Genomic DNA, 26,015 nt, shown 5'->3' with positions numbered 1-26,015 from the left:
ACCACTCCGTGGCTCTATCGCTCAATGGTAGAACACATTTCAGAAGATGTATTGACAAAATTGTTAAGAAAGGGTGTGTGTGAATCACAGGGGCAATTGTTGGCCAATAAATATGGAGACATCCACAGCTTTTATTTCTTTCCTTGACTCACAGAAAGGGCTAACTTGAATAGGAGTTCAACAAGATGGCCACCATCCAATTTGATCTATTACAGAGAGACCTCAAGATTAAACAAAAACATTGTCCACAGCATTCACTGCGACTGACGAGGATCTCAGACCATGAGTGGGCACCCACATTCTTTTTTTTAAGTTTGAGTTTATTAAAGAACAAAAAAGAAACAGAAAATGAAGAAAGAGTTAAAATGATAAAACCGTACAGGTTATACAATAAAATATATATAAAATGATAAAGGAATTACAAAGCATATAAGAACAAAGGAGAAATTCAATCGAACTATGCATATAGAAAAAACATCGTAAGCATAACAATACTTAAAAATGAAGAAATTACACAATATATCAATCAAAAGATAAATGGTAATCAGCTAGAGAAAATGGTAAAAGGCATTGGGGCACCCACATTCTGAAGCAGCACAAACCATCAATGCATTAAAAAAATGTATGCAAATCACCGTAACAATCTAAACTTTAAGCCTGTTAGACAAGTGTTCCTGGCCGGTTACAGCTCAGTTTCTTGGAAACTAGTCAACTTTAAATGAAGCGCATCTTGAGAGCCATAGCTAACAAGGTTTGGCGCTCAACGAGTGAAGATGGAAGGCTGGGCCAGCTGTCTTGGTGTCAAACTATAGCTTTACCAGATAAAATCTTGCAGCCACACTTGAGTCCTGGCCTGCTCCCTGCCACTGCCTTTTCCTCTCGAAATAACAATTATATATAAACTGAATTACTGCCCACTCTTTACCACAAAATCTTCTGATGAGACCCAGAGGACAATACAAGAACTGTCTGCGTGAAACTCCGGATGAGTTTGTTTTTCTCACATGTCAATCTCTAGAATCTCCTTGGCAGGTTTCATGCATATTGGTGACATTGTTGATCATGTGAATTAAAGCTCGTCTAGCAAAGCTGATTGCGTGTTTTAAAAATAAACACGTTAAGAATGTCATGCATCCGTCTTTTGTAAATAAACCATATTTTTGAGTTTTTGTAATGATATGATCATGGTGAATGGTGAACGGCCCTCACTTCGAGCATTTATTTCTTTGCAGTGTTAACGCGCTTCCTAAAATTGCTCTACTGTCTCTGATGAGCCTCATATTACCACATGTTTGCATTTATATAAGGAATAACCTGCAGAAACAGTGACTCTTCATTGCTTTCCATATGTTAAGGTGCAATGGCACCTTTTTTAATTTTATGTTTATCACAGGAAAATAAGATTTTTTTGAAGCCCACTAGTCTTGGAAGTAATGTGCACTTCTTTTTAAAGCAGATGTGTTTGTGTGAGCGGGAAAATCTCATCACTCACAGTGCAAGACAGCCAATGGCAGACGTGGGCTCACACATCACCCCTTTTTTTGTACAGAGTGGAGGCAAAAATCGATAAGGGTGGATGACCCAATGCTCCTCTGTATATGTTTACCTGCATTTTATTTTAATTTTGGATTTTTTTTCTCATTACATGAGGCTGGCAAAACATTTAACGCTGTTTCTAGACCAGACCAAAAAAACCTTAATGTCAATTTTCTTCTCAATTTCCATGACAATTAAGTAACTACTCCTTCTGCTTATGCCTTTACTTTATGTTGGGCTTGTATATGGTGGTAGGTAATGGTGTGAAACTTTTACTTTCTAACTTTTTATTTGAAAAGGATATTCTCATGTTCATTTGCATGGACCACCACAACTCTGTTACAACTATTTTTAAAACCAGATATTTTCTGACAATTAAAAAAAAAGTAACAAGTCCCTTAAATTTAACTTTTCCTCCCTTTTTAATACATCTGTTTTTGTACGACTTCGCAATGGAATATTGTTTTACTGTATTTTATTTACTATTTTTCTATTGATTTTATGAAGAAACCATAAATTACTCCATAATATTTTTTCATTTTTTTTTTTTTTAAATACAATAATTGTGAACTATACTGTTTTGAAAGAACATAAAGATACTGCTATTATTTTGCAAATTCCAACCTATTGAGACAAACAAATTAAAAGGACGATAATTTGTCACACCACCTACTCCTTCTGTATCTAAAAAAAAACATCTGCTGAGAATAAGGAACTTGGACAGGAGATATATATTTCTGCTTTATTGTGTCCTCTATTATGTGAAGATTTTTGTGGACAATCCTAAACTTCTTCAACAATTATCTCTAAAATAATAAATTTATACGATCATTGGCAGGGTCAACATAATCTCTCCCTTTGCTTTGCCAATGCAGACCTATTGACTTTGCTAATGATTTTTCCCAATGCGATTGATAATAAAAAAGATATTGGTGACGCTGAACTGCATCGGCAGCAAAATAGAAGTGTGATGATATATATGCATGCCCGCATTTTCACAAATGCACACAAAGACATTTCATAATGGATTGATGCATGAATATCACCACACATGAACACACACATCATGATATGGTGTCCTTTTTTTTATTTACCGTTCCAAGATGGGGAAGCCAATCTTGGAGCAGTAGATCTGAAAAGAGTTTGTTAAATAAAAATGCGATGGTATGTATTGTACCGTATTTCATGTTGTAACATACAGCTCTCTCTTAAGGTGCTATCAGAAAGATGGGTGGGTGCTGAAACTGCATATGAATCTAACAAATAAATGTAACCCAGTTTGCTGGATTCATGCTTACCTTCGCTCTCTGGTTCTGAAACCAAACTTGAACAACGCGTACACTGAGCCCCGTTTCCGCCGCTAATGTTTCCCTGACCTGTGTTGAAAAAATAAGGGCAAATTGAGAGCTCCCGTTGCCACAAAACACTTCAGTTTTACATTTTTGTACTCAAATTTTTTTTTTATTTCATAAATTTGAGTTGGTAAGCCTGTAAGGAAAACAATTGGCATCTGGTCACACCTTAATGACATTGACGACCATGAGTGAAAATTAAATAAATAATTAATTTTCCCTCGGGGTCGTCTCTCGAAATCCCCCCACTCGGCCCCATCGCCTCACCACTCTTACCTGCAGCGGGCGCGGCTGGTGGCGCAGATGGTACTAGCCGCTCACCGGGCCCATCCTTTGTACATGCCACATTAACAGTTGCTCAGATGCCCCAAGTGTGGGTACCCATGCACCAACAACATCTAGTAGCCATGCAGTTCTATGTAGCAGTTCTGCTGCAGCTTGCATAAACAAAGAGGGGCTGTTAAAGAAATACCTCGCATTCCGTGGACGTGAATTAGGAGTAGGCGCTGGCTGCTATCTCTGGCTCGCCCTTTGGCCACCTGGTGCCGTCGTTGCTACCTCTGGCCTCAGGGGACCTGCACAACGCAGTGGTGGGACACTGGAATAAGGAAAATTGAGGGAGCCTCCCTGCATGCTATGTAGAGGGGCCCCCTCTGGGCTCAATCAGGAGCTCTCCGGCCAGAGTGCAGTGTTGAGGGGCCCCCCTGCACCGCGGGGGTTGCGGGAGCCTGTGTGACGCCCCTGTGGTGGGAGATGTAACTGGACCTACAAGAGCCTTATTTACCTTCTGGAAATTCTTCTCACTCCTTCTGCAGCAAATAGGGGACTATTTGGGGGTAAGAGTGGGAAAATGAGTCAGTAATCTAGGGTGTGTGACCGGTCTTCCGCTATCTGGTATTTTGACATATGAGCATCCATCTTGGAGTGCCACCATGCCTGGAGTCAGTACTGCCACCTAACTCATTACTGTAGTTTGACTCGGATTTTAAACACCCCATGGGAGATGTATTTGATTCTTTATCACCATGTGTAGCTCAGTTGAACATAGTGATGGAAAGGGCCTTGTTTCAGCTGGGATTCAACAGTAAATTCTTTGCACATCATAATATTTCTTACAAGACACATATTTTAACATCCACAATAATGGGACTTATAATTCCTCCCAAATACTTAGCATGAAGCCTCCGGTTGTAGCTCGTGAAGCTGGGGACAGCTTAAGAAATGATGCAATTCTATCTAAACAGTTTTTAAATGCACTGCAGTTGTCTCGTACCCGGTAACAAAGCTTTGAAGTTCTGACACATTTACAAAGCTTACACACGGATCAAAGGTTTATAAAAAAAATCAGCCATACTGTTTTTTTGGGGTAAGTCTACATTATTTCAAATACCTTAAATAAAATTAATGAACTGCATTTTTCAAAAGATCCAAAGTGCAATAAAACTGTGCCTGGTATTGCATAACATGGGAAATACTTTTTTCATTTTTTCAGTATATATTGCAAATTATATCTTCCCATTTTAAAAATACATTTGTTTACGCAGAATTGTGATGGCGCTAGATTGATATACTCCACTGTGCATATGGCTTAGAATTTCTCTTATGGTAACTTACCTTCCTGCAGGGTTTCGAGGACACCTCGAAGGACGCTTTGAAGGCCCGCCTCTGTTGTGTTGTGAGGATTGTTCTAGGCCGCTTGGGTCTTCTTGGGTCCTTCCCATCATCGCTGCCTTTTCCTGGGGTGGGTTGTCCTTTGCAGGGTTTGATGTCGCCATCTTCGTCGTCGCTCTTAACTGGTGATACAATTTCAGCAGAACATCATTAAAAAATTATCTATTGGAGGCCAATTTCACCTAGAGGTACTTTTAAATACGCAGGATAGTTAGATGCAGGTCAGAAATTAATGGCTTTCGCAAAGCGGTGTTTTTGTATAAGTAGGTTGAAATTTAAAAATATGTCATATAAAGAAATATATAAAATATTATACAAAGAATTGTAAACTTCAAAGAGCAAATCCTCTTTGCTGAATTTCAGTACAGTGTTTTAGAGAAAGGTTTCAGACACTTATGTTCAGGGCGCAGAGGACTGAGAAGTCTGTGGTGATGTCACATTGCACATTGGCTCAATCAGTTATAAATTCTCAGTTTTCTAAAATGGTTAAACATTGTTGTAGCATGGTTACATCATTGAGATAATTCAAAATAAGGCCAAGGTGAGGTAAAATGTATTTGAGGAAACGTACACTATAAAACACTTCATCATATCCCACAAGTAACAATCATCCTTTATAAAAAAATAAAAAATCAATATCTCATGTTCTCTAGACATTATATTGGTAAATATTTGTAGAAGAAAAACAAACCACTTCCTGAAATGGACTGTTAGTACTGCCAATATATATGCACATCCCATGGTTTTCACCGTCCAGTCCCTTCTTTGTTGTCATACAGAGGATTTTGAAGTGCCATTTCTATTTTATTTGCCTACAAATGGTGCCTGTTCTTTCTATCCAACCATGTTACTTGTTTAGAAGAGAGTGGCCGAAGATCTCATTCTAAACACAAACCACATTTGTGGGTTTTAGTGGTAAATTGCTATTTATAATTTTAGTCTCTGCAAAAATAAGATTTTTAGAAAATTGTGTTTTTAAACAAGAAAGCGTTTCATCTGCCAAGTGAAAAAAGACTAAATAAATCACTATTAAATAAAACAATTAACATGGGATAGTTTACAATTTCCTAAAAAGGGCAAATTTAAATAAAAAGTAAACATTGATGGCGCTATAAACTTCTTTTTATTCGAAGGGGATTAAGAGAATTCTAGTGTCTATTGATTATTTTTCAGAAATGCATTTCAGTAGATCTCTTCCCTTGATGTTCTTGCAGTAGGGTCACGTGACACACGCATTTGTGTGAACGACCATGTTGGACATGACATCCGGGACCCGTGGCATCAGATGTAACTCAATATGGCGGCGGTCTCTATTGCAAACATACTGTAGCACGTGTAGCCATAACATCTGCCCATAAAGACAATGGCGCTGTGTTATGGACCGGGAACCGCAGCCGGCTGCTCCCAGAGACAGCAGCGTGTCAGAGCTGAGGTCTGCGAGGTGAAGGCTGATGCTTCACAGTTGTAGAAGCCGAGCTCAGAAAGCAAAACATTTTTCTATTCTCTTTTTTTGCCAAGTCTGTGTACCTCATTTGGAGAAATAAGGGGGAATAGGCAATGAAATACCTATTATTTGTTTTGCAAAAAAAGTCAAAAGGTTTTCATCATCGACACAGAATTCTGTGCTTAAGTATTCTATATTTCTATATTGTAAAGAAATTATAAATGTGATTTTTTTTCAGGCATTGCTTAATTTTTCTGTGACTTAAATTTGGTTTCATGATAGCAGAAAACATGTGTTCTTTAACTGTCACTTCTTCATTCTGTTTCCAATTTTGGAGAGAGCGCTGCAGTTAAAGCACAAAGATTTGATGTAGATAAGAGTTTGTCTTTTAAAAGGACCAGCACGTGGAGCCAGGGAGTCCTGCCCCTGCCTGCCTTGCAACACCCACGCCTCTTGGAGTTTAGCAGAGACAGGTGTCTCTACAGACAGCCCTGGCCCTGTGCATTCTCCCCGTGGTCGGTCTGGTCACCAGCAAAAGCCTGCAGAGAACTCCAGGGATCCCCTTTGAAACCAGTAGGACATGGAGACTGGCGCTCCAATGCACCAGGGGAGCCCAACAACTGAAGGGTGCCCTGTGCTAGAATAGTATCACTCCCTCTCTGTCCTGTTGCACAAGAGAGAGCAACGTGACACGTTGTGGTGACGTCTGGTGCACACCTATACGGCAGCTGACCCTTCAGGGACAGCAGGTTTCACGTCAGCAGAATATTCGAGCTGCACATTACTTTAGCCAGTTGTCCCACAAAGTTTCGGTTCGCTTGCACAACAAACATTCTTACTGATCAGCGGATGTGACCCCATTTATCCAGCTCACAAGGCTGAAAGGGTGCGTTGGCCCTGCCAACTTGTGAGAGATGGTGCAAGGCAGATCCCTCCCAAGGGCACTTGACCCACTCTGCTTCATATCTGATCTCTCTTGGTCCAGAAAGCATGCACACTCTCCATTTTGCTGTAAATGTCGTTTTCCAAATTGTTCCCAGTAAATTCCTGGTCTGCCTCGTCCACCCACCCCATCTTCTGTCCGGTACATAGGTCAAAGAATGTGCAAACTGGAAACATGCATTTCCATTCTGACCATGTAGTATTTAAAGTCCTGGTTCTATTTTTGGAAATATTGCAGCACCAGGCGTTTTATGAAAGCAGCACTCGTCGATTGCACAAAATCCCTTTATAACTGCAACGCAGCTCTTATTTTCAGTGCATTAAATAAGGGACGCCCATTGTTCAGATTTAGTCTAGAAGTACAGAAACTAAATATTAACGACATGCATGAAGCTGCTGCAGAATCAGAGGATGACATAAAGCACGACAGAGCACTCCTCCTGCACAGCACTGATGATGTGTGAGCTGTTTCCACCTTCTTCGGTTCATGTCAACAGCAGTGAGCAGATGTGCACATGGCCCTGGTGTTACACACCACTGCGGGAGCTGGAGCGCCCTGTCTGCGTGGAACACTCACTCATTCGAAGAAAGTTCATATAGGAGCTGGCTTACACCGAATGAGCCAGGATTCCAGTGACAGCAACCAGGAGATGAGCACATCACCCACCGCTCAGCGGCAACGTGTCGCTAGGATAATTGTATCTCAACCCAACGTATTATTAACCTCATTGATGCTCAGGACGGCTCCTGGCCTTCATGAGTCACGGTAGTCGGGTGCTCATGACGGCCGGGAGCAGTCCGACCGTTGCCATTCCGCCGACGCGCAGTCAATTCCCCGCCTGTGCGGGCTAAATAATTGGTGGGCGGAGTTTAGGTGGCTCCTGGCCATCATGAGCACACGCCCACAGTGATTTATGAAGGCCGGGAGCCGTCCTGGGTACCTGAGCGCCACACCCAGCCCCGCCCCCCTCGCAGTGCGGTGGAATTTGCTGCGCGGCGAAGGGGTTAATATTATTATTATTTTTGTTGTTGTTTTGTTGTTATTTTTATATGTGTATACCACAGACTGCAGCAGAAGGGAGCAAGGTGCTTCACAATGCAGTACTCATACGCAGCTGTAATAATCACTGAACATCTGCACTAACCTAGGCAGATAGGATCTCCATATTCTGAGTTTTGAAGCTCAGAGCAGGGTAAAAAGTGCACATTTATCATGTTATTCCCCATTTCAAATTACAGAAATCTTTATTGGGAGGTCATGCCATAGCAGAGAAAAAGGCACCCTGAGGTATTAGTATTTCGATAGGTGGTGTTACCACAAGGGGATAGTCAAGTCAAAGACCTGAGGCTCAACAAAACCAAAACAATAACTAGACATGCTGGACATTAGCCACATGAGACCACTGGGGCAACACCACAGATCACAAACACCAGTGTCAGAATCCATGTCAAGGGACGGCCCTGTCCAAGGGAGCGGTGTCAATCCCAGTGACAGGCCACACTGAAGAGGAGCTATCATATGGACAAGGTTAAATAAAACACAAGCCTGAGGTGGTGAAAACCTTACCTTTCCATAAAAAAAAGAAGGTGAAAATGATATTTCTACCAAGAAGTAACACACAGTTTGAACCATCTGCAAAACTAACACCTAGAGAAATGGTGGCCCTCAACTAGGATATAGGAAATCAATGCATTGTCCTCTGGGTGATGTAGGGCTCCCCCTAAGAGACCCAGGAAGGATATTTTCATGTTCATCTTAGCACTTACCTAGTTGCATGCCTTGGAAAGGCCTAGCTTGTGTGCAGACAGCTAGGTGGAAGTGACATTGGAACTGGCACGAAGATCACATTTTACTGTTGAGTAGGTAGGAAGGCCTCAACCAACATCCTCGTCGCCAATGTTGTGCATTACAAAGCGGATTATTACCTGAGTCCGAATCGTCAGGGCTGACGGAGCTGAGAAGATCTTTCTCCTTCTCATAGTCACTTTTGCACAGCAACTGTCCTTCTTTCAGCACAAACTCATCGCCTTTTCTCAGTTGTCGCTCGCAGACGCAGCAGCAGAAGCAGCTTAAGTGGTAGACGCTTTCCAGGGCTCGCATCACGAACTCCGTTGGCGCTATTTTTTCCATACAGCCGCTGCACTTTGCCGCAAAGAGCCTGGAAAGAGAAGAGCCCAGAGTTAGAGAAGCTTTCGCAGTGCCTGCGAAGTACATTGCTAAAGACAAGACCTCCATTCACAGCATTGAGTGGCCCTTGGAGGCTATGCCAACTTTCTACCAGTTGTTGTGATTGCCACCCACTCATTATCAATGTGGTCATAGTGAAAGCAATTTACAGAATTATTACTTCCCAGTTCATCGGTTTCCGGAAGTTTGTGGACTGACCTGACACCTTTTACCCTCTTGCATCCCATTAAAGAGCATGTTTGGCAACCATGCAACAAGTGCAGGAAATAACACCAACATAACGAGAGTTGGCACAGTAAAGTGCTAATATACACACAGCATCAGAAAACCAATAAACCTTTTAACCATACTGACATAGGGCTAGATTAGTGCCGGCAGAGTTGTGAAAAGTTCACATTTTTATAAAATTCAAAAATTGATGGATTTTACAGCAGTGAGGAATTCCAACAAATACTTTTTTAGTTCAAGAATTTCCCACTGAAACTTTTTTGTTAGAAAATTCTTCAGCAAAAAGTAGTATTGTTTTTTTTACAGTATCCTAAGTACATGTGCTTAGTGTGTTCCTGTCAGGATGGTTGTGTTATGTGATGTCATTTTTACAGGTTTTTACTTCCACGTTTATTGAAACTTCACAACTGTCGGCTATTCAGGACACTTGCGAAATGTAATACAAACTTCCTGAAGTGGGCGTACGCTAAGAAGGCTTCCTGGAGTGGGCGTGAGTGAAGTCGCTTAACTTGTCATGCAACCTATTCTGATTGTAACATACTGAGTTGCTCTGTGGAAGAACAAGTTAAAATAACTCTTTCCGTGCTGATGACGGAACCGCTCCGTCATTAGCCGCGGTATCGCTGTGCTGATGACGGAGCGGTTCCGTCATGGCCCGCCCGACGCGCCTGCGCGGCACGGATTTCGTGCCTGCGCGGCGCGTTCTATTGAGCGGGCGGGGCCATGACGGAACCGCTCCGTCATGAGCACAGCTCAACCGAGGCTGGTGGCGGAGCGGTTCCATCACCAGCATGGACACGCTGCACGGCCCCCCGCCCCCTTAGCGCTGTGGCGGAATAGCCGCCGCAGCGAAGGTGGTAAAAAAAAAAAAATTAAATAAAAAAACTTGTGCAACCTAGATGCATGCGCAGGCGCTGGGAAAAGTATCCAGCATCTTTCCGCCACAAAAGGTCATCATTGGTTTTGGGGTGAACTGTGGAGACAGGGCACAGCTGGAACAGGGACTTCCTGGAGTCCACCATTAGTTCACTTCGGATTAGGGTGGTGGGTGAGGTTTTCTATCACACAGCCATCCATGAAGTTGTTGTTGACCTATTTGTAATGTGTGTGAACTATTTGTTTCTAGAGCAAACAGTTTTTGGAAATGGATCCCTAGGTGTGATGCAAGGGCCACCACAATACACCACTGTCTTTGCCTGTTCGACAGTGGCGTGCATTCATTCCTGGAACAGACCAACGATTGTCTGCATGCACAGCATGGGTTAGTCCAAAAGTGGGACACGTATCTAAGTAATGGTTGGCTGCTCGCAGCAGTGAGTAGAAAGGATGATATTTTCCTTCCTGTTGTATTAATGGTTCAGCAGTCCCAGTGGGAAGAATTAACTGGACCTGAATACAGAGGTATGGCCACAGGGGCACGTGCATATGTGGGGGTCTTATGAATAGACAAATATGTATTTTAAGTTATTGTTCTACTGTTCGAACCAACTTAAGAAGTGCTAGGATTAAAGATCTGCAATTCTACAAAATCCTCAGACTGAGAAGTTGGAGTGTTTTTTCTATACGTGCAAGCTTCAGGGAGAGTTACAGCTGCAAGGGGCCAAGAAGGGCAGCCAGGAACTGCGACTTTTCAAATGCAGTGGATCTCCAGTTGCTTCCTACTCACCCCTGCAGACATAGTATCGCCCAGTGTCTAGATCAGTCTGATTGGCTGCTTGCCAGCCAATCAGACTGGCAGCAGAGCAGCCAATCTGAACAGGCCGAAAAAACACAAGCATGGGCTGTCCCTCAGAGGATAAGTACGCCCACACTATCCCTGCTTCGTACACCTATGAATAGGGCGACCAGGTGTCCTAAATTTGCCAGGACAGTCCCAAATTTTCACCATCAATCCCGACTAATTTAAGCACATTTTCCAACCGTGAATCGTTGCTTGTTTTTCCTGGTGGTTAGTGTTGTCAGTTAAGTCACTATGTGCACAGGTGGATGAAAAATCCAAGCCCTACTTCTGTGTAACGCGCTCATTTTTGGTTTTCAACACCCTATCTATGAAGGGCACAGACTTCTTTTGCCTCCATTTTTGGACTGTCTGAGGCTGTAGAAGGGAATCTTGGTAGCGGGGATCACTTGTGAGTCACTTCCGCGTAGCATGGACACAAGGAGATGGTCATCCATCCATAATTAAGAACAAAACATAACCAGGGTTCTTGAAGGGTCAACAGAAGAAGCACAGTATACTACTCCCAGGTCTCCTGCTTCTTCTAATACGGGGACAATAAACAATCAGGTCCTATAAATGGTTGTGAAAAACGTCATCAAATCTGTGGCAAAAACCATTGGTTAGAATACTCAGCAGGTAAAACATGGCTGCAGGGAGATTTGAGCATGATTTAAATGTCCTGGTTAAATAAAAAAGACACCTGGTGAATATTCAACTCAAAATGTACTCACCAAAATATTACAGATTATTTTAAAGTCAAGAGGTTGTGATTTATGCAGGTGTAGTCTGGCAAAAACCCCAATCGCTTGGCTATATGTATTTTGTGATGATTGCTAGGCAACGCTTATTATGTTATAATTGTTGGGCTATGCATACCATGTGTTATAATTGTTGGCCTTTGCGTATCGTATGTATAATTGATGGGATCTGCGTACCATGTGTTATAATTGTGGGTCTATGGGTATTGTGGGCTGTAATTGTTGGCCTATGCATACCATGTGTTATAATTGTTGGTCTATGCTTATCGTGTGTTATAATTGTTGGGGTCTGCGTACCTTTTGTTTAATTGTTGGTCTATGCGTACTGTGTGTTATAATTGATGGGCCTTGCGTGCCATGTGTGATAATGAGTGGTCTATGCGTAATGCGTGTTGTAATTGTTGGCCTATGAACATCGTATGTTAAAATTGTTGGTCTATGCGTATCATGTGTTATACTTGCTGGTCTATGCGTATCATGTGTTATAATTGTTGGTCTAGGCATATTGTGTGTTATAACTGTTGGGCTCTACGTGCCATGTGTTATAATTGTTGGTCTATGCGTATCATGTGTTATACTTGTTGGTCTATGCGTATCATGTGTTATAATTGTTGGTCTAGGCATATCGTGTGTTGTAATTGTTGGGCTCTACGTACCATGTGTTATAATTGTTGGTCTATGCGTATCATGTGTTATAATTGTTGGTCTATGCACATTGTATGTTATAATTGTTGGGCTCTGCGTACCATGTGTTGTAATTGTTGGGCTCTACGTACCATGTGTTATAATTGTTGGACTCTGCGTACTATGTGTTGTAATTGTTGGGCTCTACGTACCATGTGTTATAATTGCTGGTCTAGGCGTATCGTGTGTTATAATTGTTGGGCTATGCGTATTGTGTGTTATAATTGTTGGGCTATGCGTACTGTGTGTTATAATTGTTGCGCTCTGCGTACCATGTGTTGTAATTGTTGGGCTCTACGTACCAGGTGTTATAATTGTTGGGCTCTGCGTACCGTGTGTTGTAATTGTTGGGCACTACATACCTGTGTTATAGTTTTTGGCCTAAGTTTAGTGTGTCTTATAATTGTTGGTCTATGCGTATTGTGTGTTATAATTGTTGGTCTATGCATATCGTGCCAAAACCCCAAAGCTGTCAACAGCACCCCTAGACACAGTCAGAAGCCCAGAATCAACCCTAGACACTGTCAGAAGGCCAGAACCAACACTAGACGCTGTCTGAAGGCCAGATTCGACCCTAGACACTGTCGGAAGGTTAAAACCCCACAGCTGTCAACAGCACCCCTAGACACTGTCAGAAGGCCAGAACCCCGCTCCTGTTAACAGCAACCCTAGACACTGTCCGAAGGTCAGAACCCCACAGAAGTCAGCAGACACTGTCACAAGTCCAGAATCAACCCTAGACACTGTCAGACGGCCAGAATCACCCTATACACTGTCAGAAGGCCAGAGCCCCACAGCTGTCAATAGCACCCCTAGACACAGTCAGAAGGCCAGAACCCCGCTCCTGTTAACAGCAACCCTAGACACTGTCCGAAGGTCAGAACCCCACAGAAGTCAGCAGACACTGTCACAAGTCCAGAATCAACCCTAGACACTGTCAGACGGCCAGAATCACCCTATACACTGTCAGAAGGCCAGAGCCCCACAGCTGTCAATAGCACCCCTAGACACTGTCAGAAGGCCAGAACCGCACAGCTGTCAACAGCACCCCTAGACACTAAGTCAGAAGGCCAGAGCCCCGCGGCAGTTAACAGCACCCCTGGACACCGTCAGAAGGCCAGAACCCCGCTGCTGTTAACAGCAACCCTAGACACTGTCAGAAGGTCAGAACCCCACAGCAGTCAACAGCACCCCAAGACACTGTCAGAAAGCCAGAATCAACCCTAGACACTGTCAGAAGGCCAGAATCAACACTAGACACTGTCAGAAGGTCAGGACCCCACAGCTGTCAACAGCACCCCTAGTCACTGTGAGAAGTCCAGAATTACCCCTAGACATGGTCAGAAGACCAGAATCAACCCTGTACACTCTAAGAAGGCCAGAGACCAACAGGTATCAATAGCACCCCGAGACACTGTCAGAAGTCCAAAATCAACCCTAAACAATGTCAGAAGTCCAGAATCATCCCTAGACACTGTCAGAAGGCCAGAACCCCGCTGCTGTTCACAGCAACCCTATACACTGTCAGAAGGTCAGAACCCCACAGCAGTCAACAGCACCCCTAGACACTGTCAGAAGGCCAGAATCAACCCTAGACACTGTTAGAAGGCCAAAACCCCACAGCTGTCAACAGAACCCCTAGACACTGTCAGAAGGCCAGAATCAACCCTAGACACTGTCAGAAGGCCAGAACCCTGCTGCTGTTAACAGCAACCCTAGACACGGTCAGAAGGCTAAAATCAACCCTATACACTGTCAGAAGGCCAGAGCCCCACAGCTGTTAACAGCACCCCTAGACACTGTCAAAAGGCCAAAACCCCACAGCTGTCAACAGCACCCCTAGACACTGTCAGAAGGCCAGAATCAACCCTAGACACTGTCAAAAGGCCAGAATCAACCCTAGACACTGTCGGAAGGTTAAAACCCCACAATTGTCAACAGCACCCCTAGTCACTGTCAAACGGCCAGAATCAACCCTGTACACTGTCAGAAGGCCAGAACCCCGCTCCTGTTAACAGCAACCCTAGACACTGTCAGAAGGCCAGAACCCCACAGCAGTCAACAGCACCCCTAGAGACTGTCAGAAGGCCAGAATCAACTCTAGACACTGTCAGAAGGCCAGAATCAACACTAGACGCTGTCAGAAGGCCAGAATCAACTCTAGACGCTGTCAGAAGGCCAGAATCAACTCTCATCTCTAGACACTGTCAGAAGGCCAGAATCAACACTAGACGCTGTCAGAAGGCCAGAAAAAACCCTATACACTGTCAGAAGGCCAGAGCCCCACATCTGTCAATAGCACCCCTAGACACTGTAAGAAGGCCAGAAGCAACCCTAGACAGTGTCGGAAGGCCAAAACCCCACAGCTTTCAACAGCACCCCTAGACACTGTCAGAAGGCCAGAATCAACCCTAGACACTGTCAGAAGGCCAGAACCAACCCCAGACACTGTCAGAAGGCCAGAGCCCCACAGCTGTCAACAGCACCCCTAGACACTGTCCGGAGGCCAGAATAAACCCTATACACCGTCAGAAGGCCAGAGCCCCACAGCTGCCAATAGCACCCCTAGACACTGTCAGAAGTCCAGAATCAACCCTAGACACGGTCAGAAGTCCAGAATCAACCCTAGACACTGTCAGAAGGCCAGAATCAACTCTAGACACTGTCAGGAGGCCAGAATCAACCCTAGACACTGTCAGAAGGCCAGAATCAACCCTAGACACTGTCAGAAGGGCAGAATCAACCCTAGACACTGTCAGAAGGCCAGAGCCCCACAGCTGTCAACAGCACCCCTACACACTGTCAGAAGGCCAGAGCCCCACCGCTGTCAACAGCAACCCCAGACACGGTTAGAAGGCTAAAATCAACCCTATACACTGTCAGAAGGCCAGAGCCCCACATCTGTCAACAGCACCCCTAGACACTGTCAGAAGGCCAGAATCAACCCTAGAGACTGTCAGAAGGCCAGAACCCCACTGTTTTTTACAGCAACCCTAGACAAGCAGAAGGCCAGAACCCATTGTTGTTAACAGCATGGGCTGTAGAAGGCCCAAACCCCGCTGCTTTCAAGAGCACGGGCTGCGGACACGCAGAAGACCAGAACCCTTTGTTGTTAACAGCACAGGCTGTGGAGGCCAGAACCCATCCTTGTTAACAGCACGGGCTGCGGACTTGCAGAAGGCCATACACTGACTGTCATTAAAATCCAGATGGCTGCACACTTACAGATACCAGAAATGAAATACCAGTATTTGTAAAGCGCACAGCTACCTCCGAAGTGGTATCCCGGCGCTGGGGACCCACGGGAAGATTAAGCAAGCGACTGCCAAGAGTCACATAGTGCTGGGTGCCGGGGATCGAACTGTGAGCCCCAAATTCCAGCGTCTTCCGCCCACCTGTCATTACCAGGAAGGGTCCCGGACACAATCAGAAATATAGATTTATTTATTTATTTATGCGATTTTATATAGCGCGAACTTTACCCGAAGGTGTCAGAGCGCTTTACATAAGGACCAGTTGAAAAACATAAGGACTTAGGATTACATGCGTTACATAAAGGATACAAACAGAAAAAAATTGCAAATGTACAAGATGTAGAGTCACACAAGGAGATACACATGGATATACTCTAAGAGTCACATAGGAAAGGTAGAGAGTACAAAGTTCTACTGCATATACTAGTGATTAGCATTATCTCTATATACATAGGGAAGGGATACACATGGATATACTCTAAGAGTCACATAGGAATGGTAGAGAGCACAACGGTCTACTGCATATACTAGTGATTAGCATTATCTCTATATACATAGGGAAGGGATACACATGGATATACTCTAAGAGTCACATAGGAATGGTAGATAGTACAAAGATCTACTGCATATACTAGTGATTAGAGTTATCTCTATATACATAGGGAAGGGTTATGACTGGATATACTCGCTTTTGTGCACAGCACGGCCCTGGAACACTCTCGGACAGACAGACAGACGCCACTGGCGGGGACGAGGTGGTGGAAAAGAGGGTCCCATAAATGGAAATACCTGATGCAAAGTGATGGGCTGTAAACTGTAACTGAATGTGTTTCAGATTTCAGCAGCCGTCACAGCCATAACAATGTGGAAATGTAACCCCCTCGTGCACACCTGACGCCTCCGTGCACACCCGTGGCCGCGGTCCCACAGGGGGGGGACCTTTTGAACAGCGGAGGGGCGTGAGTCCACGGCAAAGGAGTTAGCAGGCTGTTAAAAAAGTTGTTTCCACTTAGCTCCTTAAAGCTGTCCGGCTCAGTTGAGTTAAGCCGGGGCCCTTTGTCTGTGAGGTGTTGTTGGGACGGGGCACGTTTGAAGAATTTGGGGCTTAGCCGAGCTGGTGCGGAGGCATTTGACTCCTCTGGACGGCATCAGTTCATCTGTTAGAAGATGGCAGCGGGGCCCCGCGCGGTTCACTGGCCCTCAATGGATGGATATAAGCTGGGACGGGACCAGCTCCCCATGCGGTGGCTGCTTCCGCTGGCCCCGGAATGCAGGTTTGATATCTGTGGGCGGGGCCTCGCCAACCCTTTCAATGCAAACCCCGCCCCTTTCAAATGTCACCCGCTAACCTTCTCGCTAAACGGTGGCTCTGCTCTGCCCATCCGAAAAGTCTGGTACCCAGTTTTTTGCAACTGTATGTGATAAATGCTGCTTCCTTCCATTTAGGCATGAAAATCGTGATTTTGAACTATGTTGGCTATTTATTTAATAAGAAATGAACCACGCTGGTTTTGCATCGAACCTTTTCTCACTTTTCACATTTCAAAGGTGAATTAAACGTGTGAGTGCGAAACTTCAGTGTGCAGAAAAACCCGTTTGCCCCACTGCCTCTCACACGAGCAAGAAAATCCAGCAGAATGGACCTGCTCCGTCTGCATACTCTGGTAAACGTTATTTACAACGTCCCCTGGTTCCAAATTAATCAGAATGCGCCATCATTTAGAGACAGGGAGAGGCCACACAGCGGGAAGCTAGGTTCAATATGTAATTTTAGTGCACACAGTCAGAGTTGTACAATCGACCGCCCCTTCCTGTAAAGAGCCCCAACCATCTGGCGTTTAATTTGCGTGCTGTTTGTGCAAACTCTCGCAAAGTTATCTTCCCTCATTCAAGCCCTGCTCCGTTCCTGGGCATCAGGAACTCTCCTGTTTACTTGCATAATTTCCGCTGCTGTCTTCCCTTTACCTTGCGGCCCACTCACCTGGGCTCTTCATTTCCTTCATTTTAAAGGCAAACACGTTGTAATTGTTTTATTATAGCTGTTTTATAATTGGTGGAAAGCTTTCCATGTGTGATTCAGAATTTGCCGTCCGCATTAAGCGTGCTCCGATGGGCTGGTCAAACAGACGCAAGGTGGTATAAAAATACAGGTCCGGGGAGGCTGGCTGCCGCCTGCCTACCAAACACGGTGAGGTTGGTTACTACCCAACGCTTGTTGCTATGGGCAACAGCTGGCAGATGATCCCGGACACCACCTTTGCATCCTGATAAGTAGAAATTCTGCAAATTTCACCTGGAGCAGGTGACCTTGTTTTCTTCTGTGTTAAGTCCTTTCTAGACCTCTTATTTTCCCTCCTAAAGGTGGTGACTTAAGTGCACCTTAGTAAGGCAATAAAAAGTGCACACTTTTTATAGCTGCAGCATCCATCAATTTCTTCTTCCCTAGAGATAATATGATAGATGTATGAGGTGACGTCTTTAATCTCAGGGTCTTTCGTGAATGGCGCCACTTTACCACTACTGGAGATGGACAGGCCAATATTAAAACTGCAAACATTTCTGACAGGCGTGTGCCCTGAAAGGCCGGTATGGTTAAGGTCCAGCCAACAGTATGACGTCAGACTGTCTGCCATGTTCCTTTCAGAGCCGCAGACCGACCAAGAAATGCCCCAATTGTCTATAGACCGGTCCAGCTAAGTTTGATGCTCATGGCTTGTGTTGTAAGTCACGGCTTTATCTCAAACTACTCACGTTAGGGAAGCACTGCTTCTGCAAATCTACCTCATGGCGGGGGTGGGAAGACTTGGAGTGGATTAGAATAAGGTCATTATACATTCGTACTCATTTCAGTTGCTTCAGTCACTCCACTATCACACACTTCAGCCTAAACACGTTCCCTGTGAGCTGTAGATTTAAACCTACGCGCCTTTCTGGGCTACAGACCTCTTGACGTTGTAGAGCCGAGCTCTCTGCAGAACCTTCCCACCCTGCAAAGTGCATGCACTTATGTATTAAAAGGTTGCTCGGGTGCAGAGCGCTCTTGGCTTGGAGTTGGTTTACCCAATGAACGATGAGATGTCAGTTCTCATCAGTTGTGGCGTCACCGACCCAGAACCCAATGTCGTTTTACTGCTTAGAATTTGACTTGTTATGCTGAGGCAGATATATAATCCATTTCTAATCAGACTGCCTTCCGCTGAGAGTAATTGTTAACATATCCCTCATGTTTGGTTTACTTCGTTACTCCAAATACAGACAAACTGTTTGCAAGACACTCACTAGGACATTGCTGAATTAAGGCTCTTGACTGTGGATCCCCTGATCCTTGAGCTCCCAAGAGGATTGACCAATCAGAACCGACTTTGAGAGGATACATTCTCAGATCTGTCAAATGACATCCTCTCGTCTTGTACCTGATGGTCACCTGACTCTGTTATCCAACAGCTCACTTGGAACACCAGATCATGCAGACCAGGGGCTTGATTACTATTTTCACCATCACCCTTGTAGCAATGTCACAGAGCATGCATCTACAAACGTAGGTGCGCTAAGAAGAAGCCAGAAGGCTTCCCGATGTGCCGACTCCTTAAACGTATTCCCTTTGCATTTGTGGACAGTCTGATCCATATAGAAAATTGATTATTTTGAGGAGAGCTGGGATTCACAAAGGATGAAATGTATTTTTGTGGCTGGAAGAAAAGCACCAGCAGCAAGTGTGGTGAATTCAATTCTACATGCAGGTCACCAGACGATAATGTCACTACTTGTGCAGCTCGTGCCGGTGTTCTAGGGTGTGTCGTTGCACCGAGGGAAGTTCTGAACACACCAGCCTTCAGACTTTAACTTAAAACCATTTATTTCTCTGAAGGTTATGGAACTGTATTTTTATCATTAAAAATGTGCCTACAAATGGAACTACCATAAGTCCACTTTGAGTGGTTAGATGTGTTTACTTTTCCATTTACTGTTGTAAGTTATTGTGGAATCTGAGGTGTGTTACAGTGGAAACACCATGAAAACACGTCTGTATGGAAACAAAGGACAGATAGTCTTCCCGCCAGGCACATGTCAAACCCCTCTTCATTTGGGAGGTGGAGTTTAAAGGGCACGCCCTGCCAAAGGCTTGCGTTGTACTTATAAATAAACCACTCTCTCTCTGCCTCACTACATTACTCTCACCTAATTGGATGAGGGGGGTGTAGGAAGGACAAAAGGCAGAACATGACCTCAGCAAAAAATCTCCATCAAACCAACAAATGCAGCACACCATGTTTGCTGTCAGGCTGTCTCCGCCTCCATTTTGTGCAGCATGTCTCTCATGGCTGCCTCCGCCTCCATTTTGTGCAGCATGTCTCTCATGGTGCCTTGTCCTCCATTTTGAGCAGCATGTCGCTCAGCGAGCTGTCGATAGGCACAATCAGCAAGAGGCTCTGTGTGCCCACCATGCAACATGGGCGTGCACTCGGTCTCAATGTCACAAACTAAAAAAAGGTCCTCAGAATATACACGTGATTGTTGTGTGCGCTGAGGCACAAAAAAAAGTAAAAAATACATCAGAGATCCTCCTTGTGCGAAAAGCGCAAGCTTACGGTGCAGGGTTAAGTTTGCTATATGGATAAGTAACCGCTCAACAGCAAAATATGTTTTACAGCAACTGATAGAGGCAAAATGTATTCCTGTGTGTAACTCCGTTTTTTACTTATTGTTCTCTTAATATCATATTTTCTCTTATTCTTACTTCACGATTAAAAAAGAAGTACACAATCCGAGAAAATCATTTTGTCGTGTGTACCTGTAAGACAGCGTAATATTCATTCATTCACGATTGGACTCAACTGGCTCAGGTGTCCTGTCTTGCTGTGCCACTCGGGTATTAGATATTGAATAATTTATAGAGAACAGGACAGGTTATACCCCCCATATTCTGTACTCAGGCTGAGACTCAAGAGCGACTTTATTGGAATAGGAAACGTTTCTAAATCTCAGAAAAGAAAATGTAGGTTCCAAACAGGAGACGAAGAGAAGGTATACGTCATATAAGAGCATAACTACACAAAATGGAGGGCGTGGTCCCTATATAAGGTGCAAATGGGCAACTGTTATTAGTCAGTGTGGGTGGAAATGCCCTATATATGGCCTGGGACACAATGGCTGCTCTCTGGTGCTTCTAGTCAGCAGATCTTACACCAATGCTGCTGTTCTATCCGCCTATTGGACCGCTCTCCACGTATGTCCATTAACTCTGTCACATATTTCCGCATTATGGCAGCCTTTCGCTGCTATGCACTGATGGAGAAATTTATGAAGAATCAAATGATAGCTCCTCGCTTCTGAATTAAAACAATTTTTCATTTAGGACGCCACTGATATGGCTCCGGCGCAGTCCACCTTTGGGAATCTGATGGTTCTTCCGCGCGGCGCTTTACGGCACCACCACGGCCCTGGGCAGATTACGGCAGCAATTTCCCTCTAATCTCTTCTGGAGCGCGGGTAGCTGTCATAAAAGTTATGGGCTCCGACAGAATTCCAAGGCTCATGTTTGCAATTAAAAAAATATTGATTAAAAAAATTGAGCCCAGGGAACTGAAGTTAATGTTCTGCCTCAATGGTGCAAACTTTGTCTCGAGATGCTGTTGGAGAGACTATGTGCTGTGGAGTCTGCCTAACTTTTACTATTACTAGTTGAAAGCCACCAGGAGCTGAGAGCACTGTAAGGCAGCCAATGATGAACATGGACACACACGCTCTTTCTTCTGTGTACAGAAGGACTTGCACTATTCTGCAATAAATCTATATAAAAGCTGTAGCTGTCCACGTTATCTGTGTTCAGAGTCACCATCTGACTCCATTTACATAATCCATTAATTGGATATAACCTACTGTGACTTAATTCGCTGGATAAGACATATTATGACATCATTAACAGGATGAAGTCTATTATTACATCATTCACTATGTAAGACTTATAATTATATGAAACACAAAGTGAGACCGATTAAGAGTAAGTCTGGTTGGTGAACTCTACTCCGCTCATGGAATTTGCAGGGTTTTCCATGCTCCGCATTACGCGGAGCTCAAGGAGTTCCGGAAAACCCAGCTACATGGAGAGGAGTTTTTTTCCTTAGTCGTGCTCGCCAACATCACGTTGGTGAGCGCGAGCAAGGAAAATTCACCTCCCGGGCGAGATTTTTCCTCGTTCGCAATCGTCAACATCAAGTTGGTGAGCACAAGCATGGAAAATCAACCTCCTGGTGAGATTCCTCAATCCGGTCGGTTGGATTTCTCATTGCAAGTGGTTGTGTATGCTTACTACTGATCGCTTTGAGAAACTGTCCGTTTGCGTTTAGAAAGCTGCCGCTCGAGTAAAAAATCTACTCGAGCGGCAGAAAAGAAGCAGCTCCCGCTTGCGGCGTGCATGGTGCCGTTCGCGATGATTACACAGTGTGGACAAACACCCGTTGCTGAAAGTCACTGCAAACGTCATTTATCTAAATAAGGTTTAATTAAGAGTCTATTCTTTTATGGGACCTATGATGTTATCATTCACTGGGTGAAATCGAATATGACGTCACTAAACGAAGAGAACTGTTATGATGTTGTTCACTGGATGAGATCATACTTCAGTGAATGAGACCTATTATGATGTCATAAATGGGATAAGGACTTTTGTCAGATCATTGCCACTACGCTCATCACGAGAGTATGTCCCAAAATTCCTTAACGGATCAAAGGGTTTTACTAGTCTGTGTTTGTGGGACAATGCGCTAATACATATGGCCACGGTCTCATAGATTTTGACTCAAAGCACATAAAAAGGTGATTATAAGATATTATACCTTCAGTCGTCCTTGTTGATTTATTCAAATACATTGATTTAAATTAATTCGGATTTCATGTAAAGCTCTTTCACCACTTTGCTGAAACTTCTCAGCACTTCACAAGTTAGGGAGGAGAAAGGAAGGGAGTCTGATGTCCAATTCGGTGATTGAAAAAAGAAAAAAGGAGTGACGCCGCCCGCTCCAGCCTACAACTCACGCGGGCATTGGTTAGCCCGGCGCAGGAACCCAGAAGTGCATTAAGCACTTCCGGGTCAGGGAGAACCACTCTGCTTCGGACCCCGTCCCTTTAAAAGGGGCGGCCGAGCAGCCAAGCAGTCTCTTTCACTGCTTACCACTCCGATGCGAATGCGCTGCCAGCTGCCCCGTCAGGGCTTTGGTTTGAACTGCCTCATTTGTCCAGCCCACCATCCACTGAGGCAGCAGATTGTTGTGGTTGAATGTTTGGTTCCTTTTGTAGTGTCACTGGGTGTATTCTTTTCCTTTTCAGATATCAAGTTCTGGAGACATGTTCTACTGTTTGTTGCACACTTATTCACGACTAACGTCTTTTCTTGCAGTGATCAGCCCGTGTCATATTTTCTGATAGTATCCTTGGTCTGCGGTAAGGTCATGATTGGTGGGGTATTTACAGTCCTTAGAAGGTATCCCCCTTGTGAATGGGGATAGTTGGGAGGTATCTCAGTGCCCTCCAGGGGGTGCTTATCGCAAGTCAGCTGGAGGGTGCGGGGGTGGGGGAGTGAGCACTTCCAACAGGCCTTTACGGCCAATCCCCGCACAGGCGGGAGGGCATCAAGCTAGCAGCACAGCACATTGAGAGTGGTATTTTAGGGCATAGGGGGTGCCTGAGGTAGGTAGCCTTTTGGGCAGACGGGTTCCTGCACAAGATCATTCCGGGAGGATCTCACAGGTGGTTGGACCTGTCATGATCTTACACGTCGGGTCAATGCAGGATACGCAGGGACCATGTATAGTTTATGGTTAGGAATGACTATGTATTACAGTCTCTGCTAAGGTTAGCCATCCGGGAATATGAAAATAATACTGCATGGAGTGTTATGGGGGTTTCTGTGTATTATTATAAAATGCTAATTTCTATGATGAGTTATGTGTAAATAAACACACACAATGTGTTGTTATGCCCCCCAACTCAAAAAGTACTCATGGTATTTGCGTGTGATCTATGCCACGGGGAGGATGCTGGTGGTGGAGAACCATGAGTGGAGAAGGGTGGCTCAATGGTTAGAGCGGCAGGCCCTGATGCAGAGGTCTGTCCCGGGACCAGGGTTCAATTCCCGCCACGGCGGGTCTTGGGCTCAATTTCCTCGGACCCAATAATTCTCGCCTCGGTGCCTATTCTAACCATGGGTCCCACTCAGCAACTCTGGGCAATAGCTTGCTTAAGCTCCACGACGGCCCCAACAGCGCTGGGATGCCTGGCTTCACCTTGGGGGTGCCCAGGAGTGGACATTTCACAGGGAAAAGCCAGGAAGGGTTCCACAGCGGTATGCGTTCCAGCGCCAGGACACCCCAGTTGGGGTATAAGTGCGCTTTACAAGTATTAATTTCATTCATGAGGTGGGGGAGATCCCGGGGGTGGATGGTATGCGGTCTGCTTCCAAATCAGGGTGTAGGGGCGGGGACTCAGCATACCTGCACATAGTGTAATTTCACATTCTTTTTACGTAGCGCACATTCGTCAATTATTTGTCCTCTTAGCACTTTGGGGCACACATCCACGCCTCAGTTGCCCACAGGGTTGGGAATTCTCTGATTACACCAGTGAGCAGTGTACTCATAACCTGGTGATATGTTCACGAGGATTTTGCTAAAGCATGCAGGGAAGGCACACCGCTGGAGCATGGAACGCACAACACTGCTGACGGATGGCTCTGTTGGCAGTGACCCAGTAAATGAAAGAACATTTATTACCGCCAGTGACACACATCTAGGAAGAGAAAATGGTTTGCGCCAGCCAACAGCGTAATAACTTCTCCTGCATGCCAGAGTTATGTTACGCCGGTGACATTCCACAAGCCCATCGTGCCACGGGGTATGTGAGTGATGTGCGAGAGATGTGTTAGTCATGAGGGCTAATGTCTCTCCAACAGGGGTCCTCTGGCAGGCCCTTTAAATTCATCTGCATAATCTATTATTAGGGCTCCCAGTTTTATGGTATTTATTTTTGTAACATTTCAGTCTGTATTTATCCATATTTATTTGTTGGCCACCATATTGGTATTTACCCATATTTCTTTTTTTGTTTTGAGAATAATTGAAGTCATAAAATGGTATATTTCCACATTTATTTAACTGATAAAAGGGTGCTCTAACTTGTGTGCCTGGCCCGTTTTAGCAAATTAAACAGACAAATATAGCAAAACACTACACCCACATGTAAATATCACCATTATAATACAAATATATGTTAACGTATGCCTGTATTTAGGGAAATCTCAACCTGTTTTTAACTTCCCACGCTCTCTATCTGCTCAGCTGCTGTCCTGGAAATCGTGAAGATAGCATGGTGAATCACTCACATGAATCAGAATTTTGCAGTTTTTTTTCCGCCTTTGAAAATAAATACAGATAGGAAATACATTGTTTTCTGTATGTATTTATCTGTAAAAATCAGCATTAAGAGACTTATCTATTGTCCTGCAATAGTTCGTTCCTTGCCATGGTGCGTAGGTTGGATAGTTCAACTAGTCCCAAAAAAGAAGAAGTCCGTATTCCGAGTTTTGGCGTTGTCTTCTTTCCCCCCTTTGCGCTGCCTGGTGAGTATAAAGCCCCGGACGATACATATATTTTTTTATATACAATAAAAAATTACAGAAATCAAAAAAGAGACTTATCTATTATTAATACTAGAGGAGTGTGCAGAATACATGTTACAGGTCGTGCGCACTGCCCCACAGGAGTACTGCAGTCTACGTGCACAAAGACTGAGAGGTTATGAAAAAAATTATCTTATAACTAGACCTGGGCAGTTCCTCGTGACCCAAAAACTCCGCCACGCTACGCAGAGTTCAGGGCCGGACTGTGAACCAAAATCGGCCCTGACAAAGTGCTCGGCCGGCCCCCCACCCCCACCCCCACCCCCAGGGGTGCATCCGAGCTCTTTGCCACGGCCGGTTTTCGGCCGATTTTGTTACAGGGTCGATTTTGCAGCTATGCCGCAAAAACGGCCCTGTAATATAAACGGCCCCCAGGGGCCCAAAACCGGCCCCCACCCGTGCGGCGCACCGGGGGATTGCCCGGTGCCCACTACAGCCAGTCCGGCCCTGGCAGAGTTCCAAAAGCTGCAGAGTGCGTTACATTGCACCGTTCGCAGTGATTTTTAGCGCCGGGTGTTTGTCCCGCGTTCTAACATCAGCACGAATGCCACTACATGCAGCACAA

The 26,015-nt window shown here is 44.7% G+C and overlaps 1 protein-coding gene across 2 annotated transcripts in view; it reads right to left on the bottom strand.

The window, feature by feature from the left end:
• LMX1B (LIM homeobox transcription factor 1 beta) overlaps window positions 1-26,015 on the bottom strand; it is a 229,336-nt gene that overhangs the window by 4,033 nt on the left and 199,288 nt on the right. For both annotated transcript variants that reach the window (XM_078646104.1, XM_078646105.1), the window contains exons 3-5: window positions 8,872-9,104; window positions 4,503-4,681; window positions 2,835-2,912 (exon numbers count right to left, since the gene is read on the bottom strand). In XM_078646104.1, the coding sequence (XP_078502230.1) occupies window positions 2,835-2,912; window positions 4,503-4,681; window positions 8,872-9,104 (490 nt within the window). The remainder of the gene's footprint in view (window positions 1-2,834; window positions 2,913-4,502; window positions 4,682-8,871; window positions 9,105-26,015) is intronic.

This window comes from Lissotriton helveticus, chromosome 5_1 (assembly GCF_964261635.1).
Source record: "Lissotriton helveticus chromosome 5_1, aLisHel1.1, whole genome shotgun sequence".
NCBI classification, from domain to species: Eukaryota; Metazoa; Chordata; class Amphibia; order Caudata; family Salamandridae; genus Lissotriton; species Lissotriton helveticus.
The sequence above is the reverse complement of the archived record's forward strand: the minus strand, read 5'-3'. Positions and strand labels throughout refer to the sequence as shown.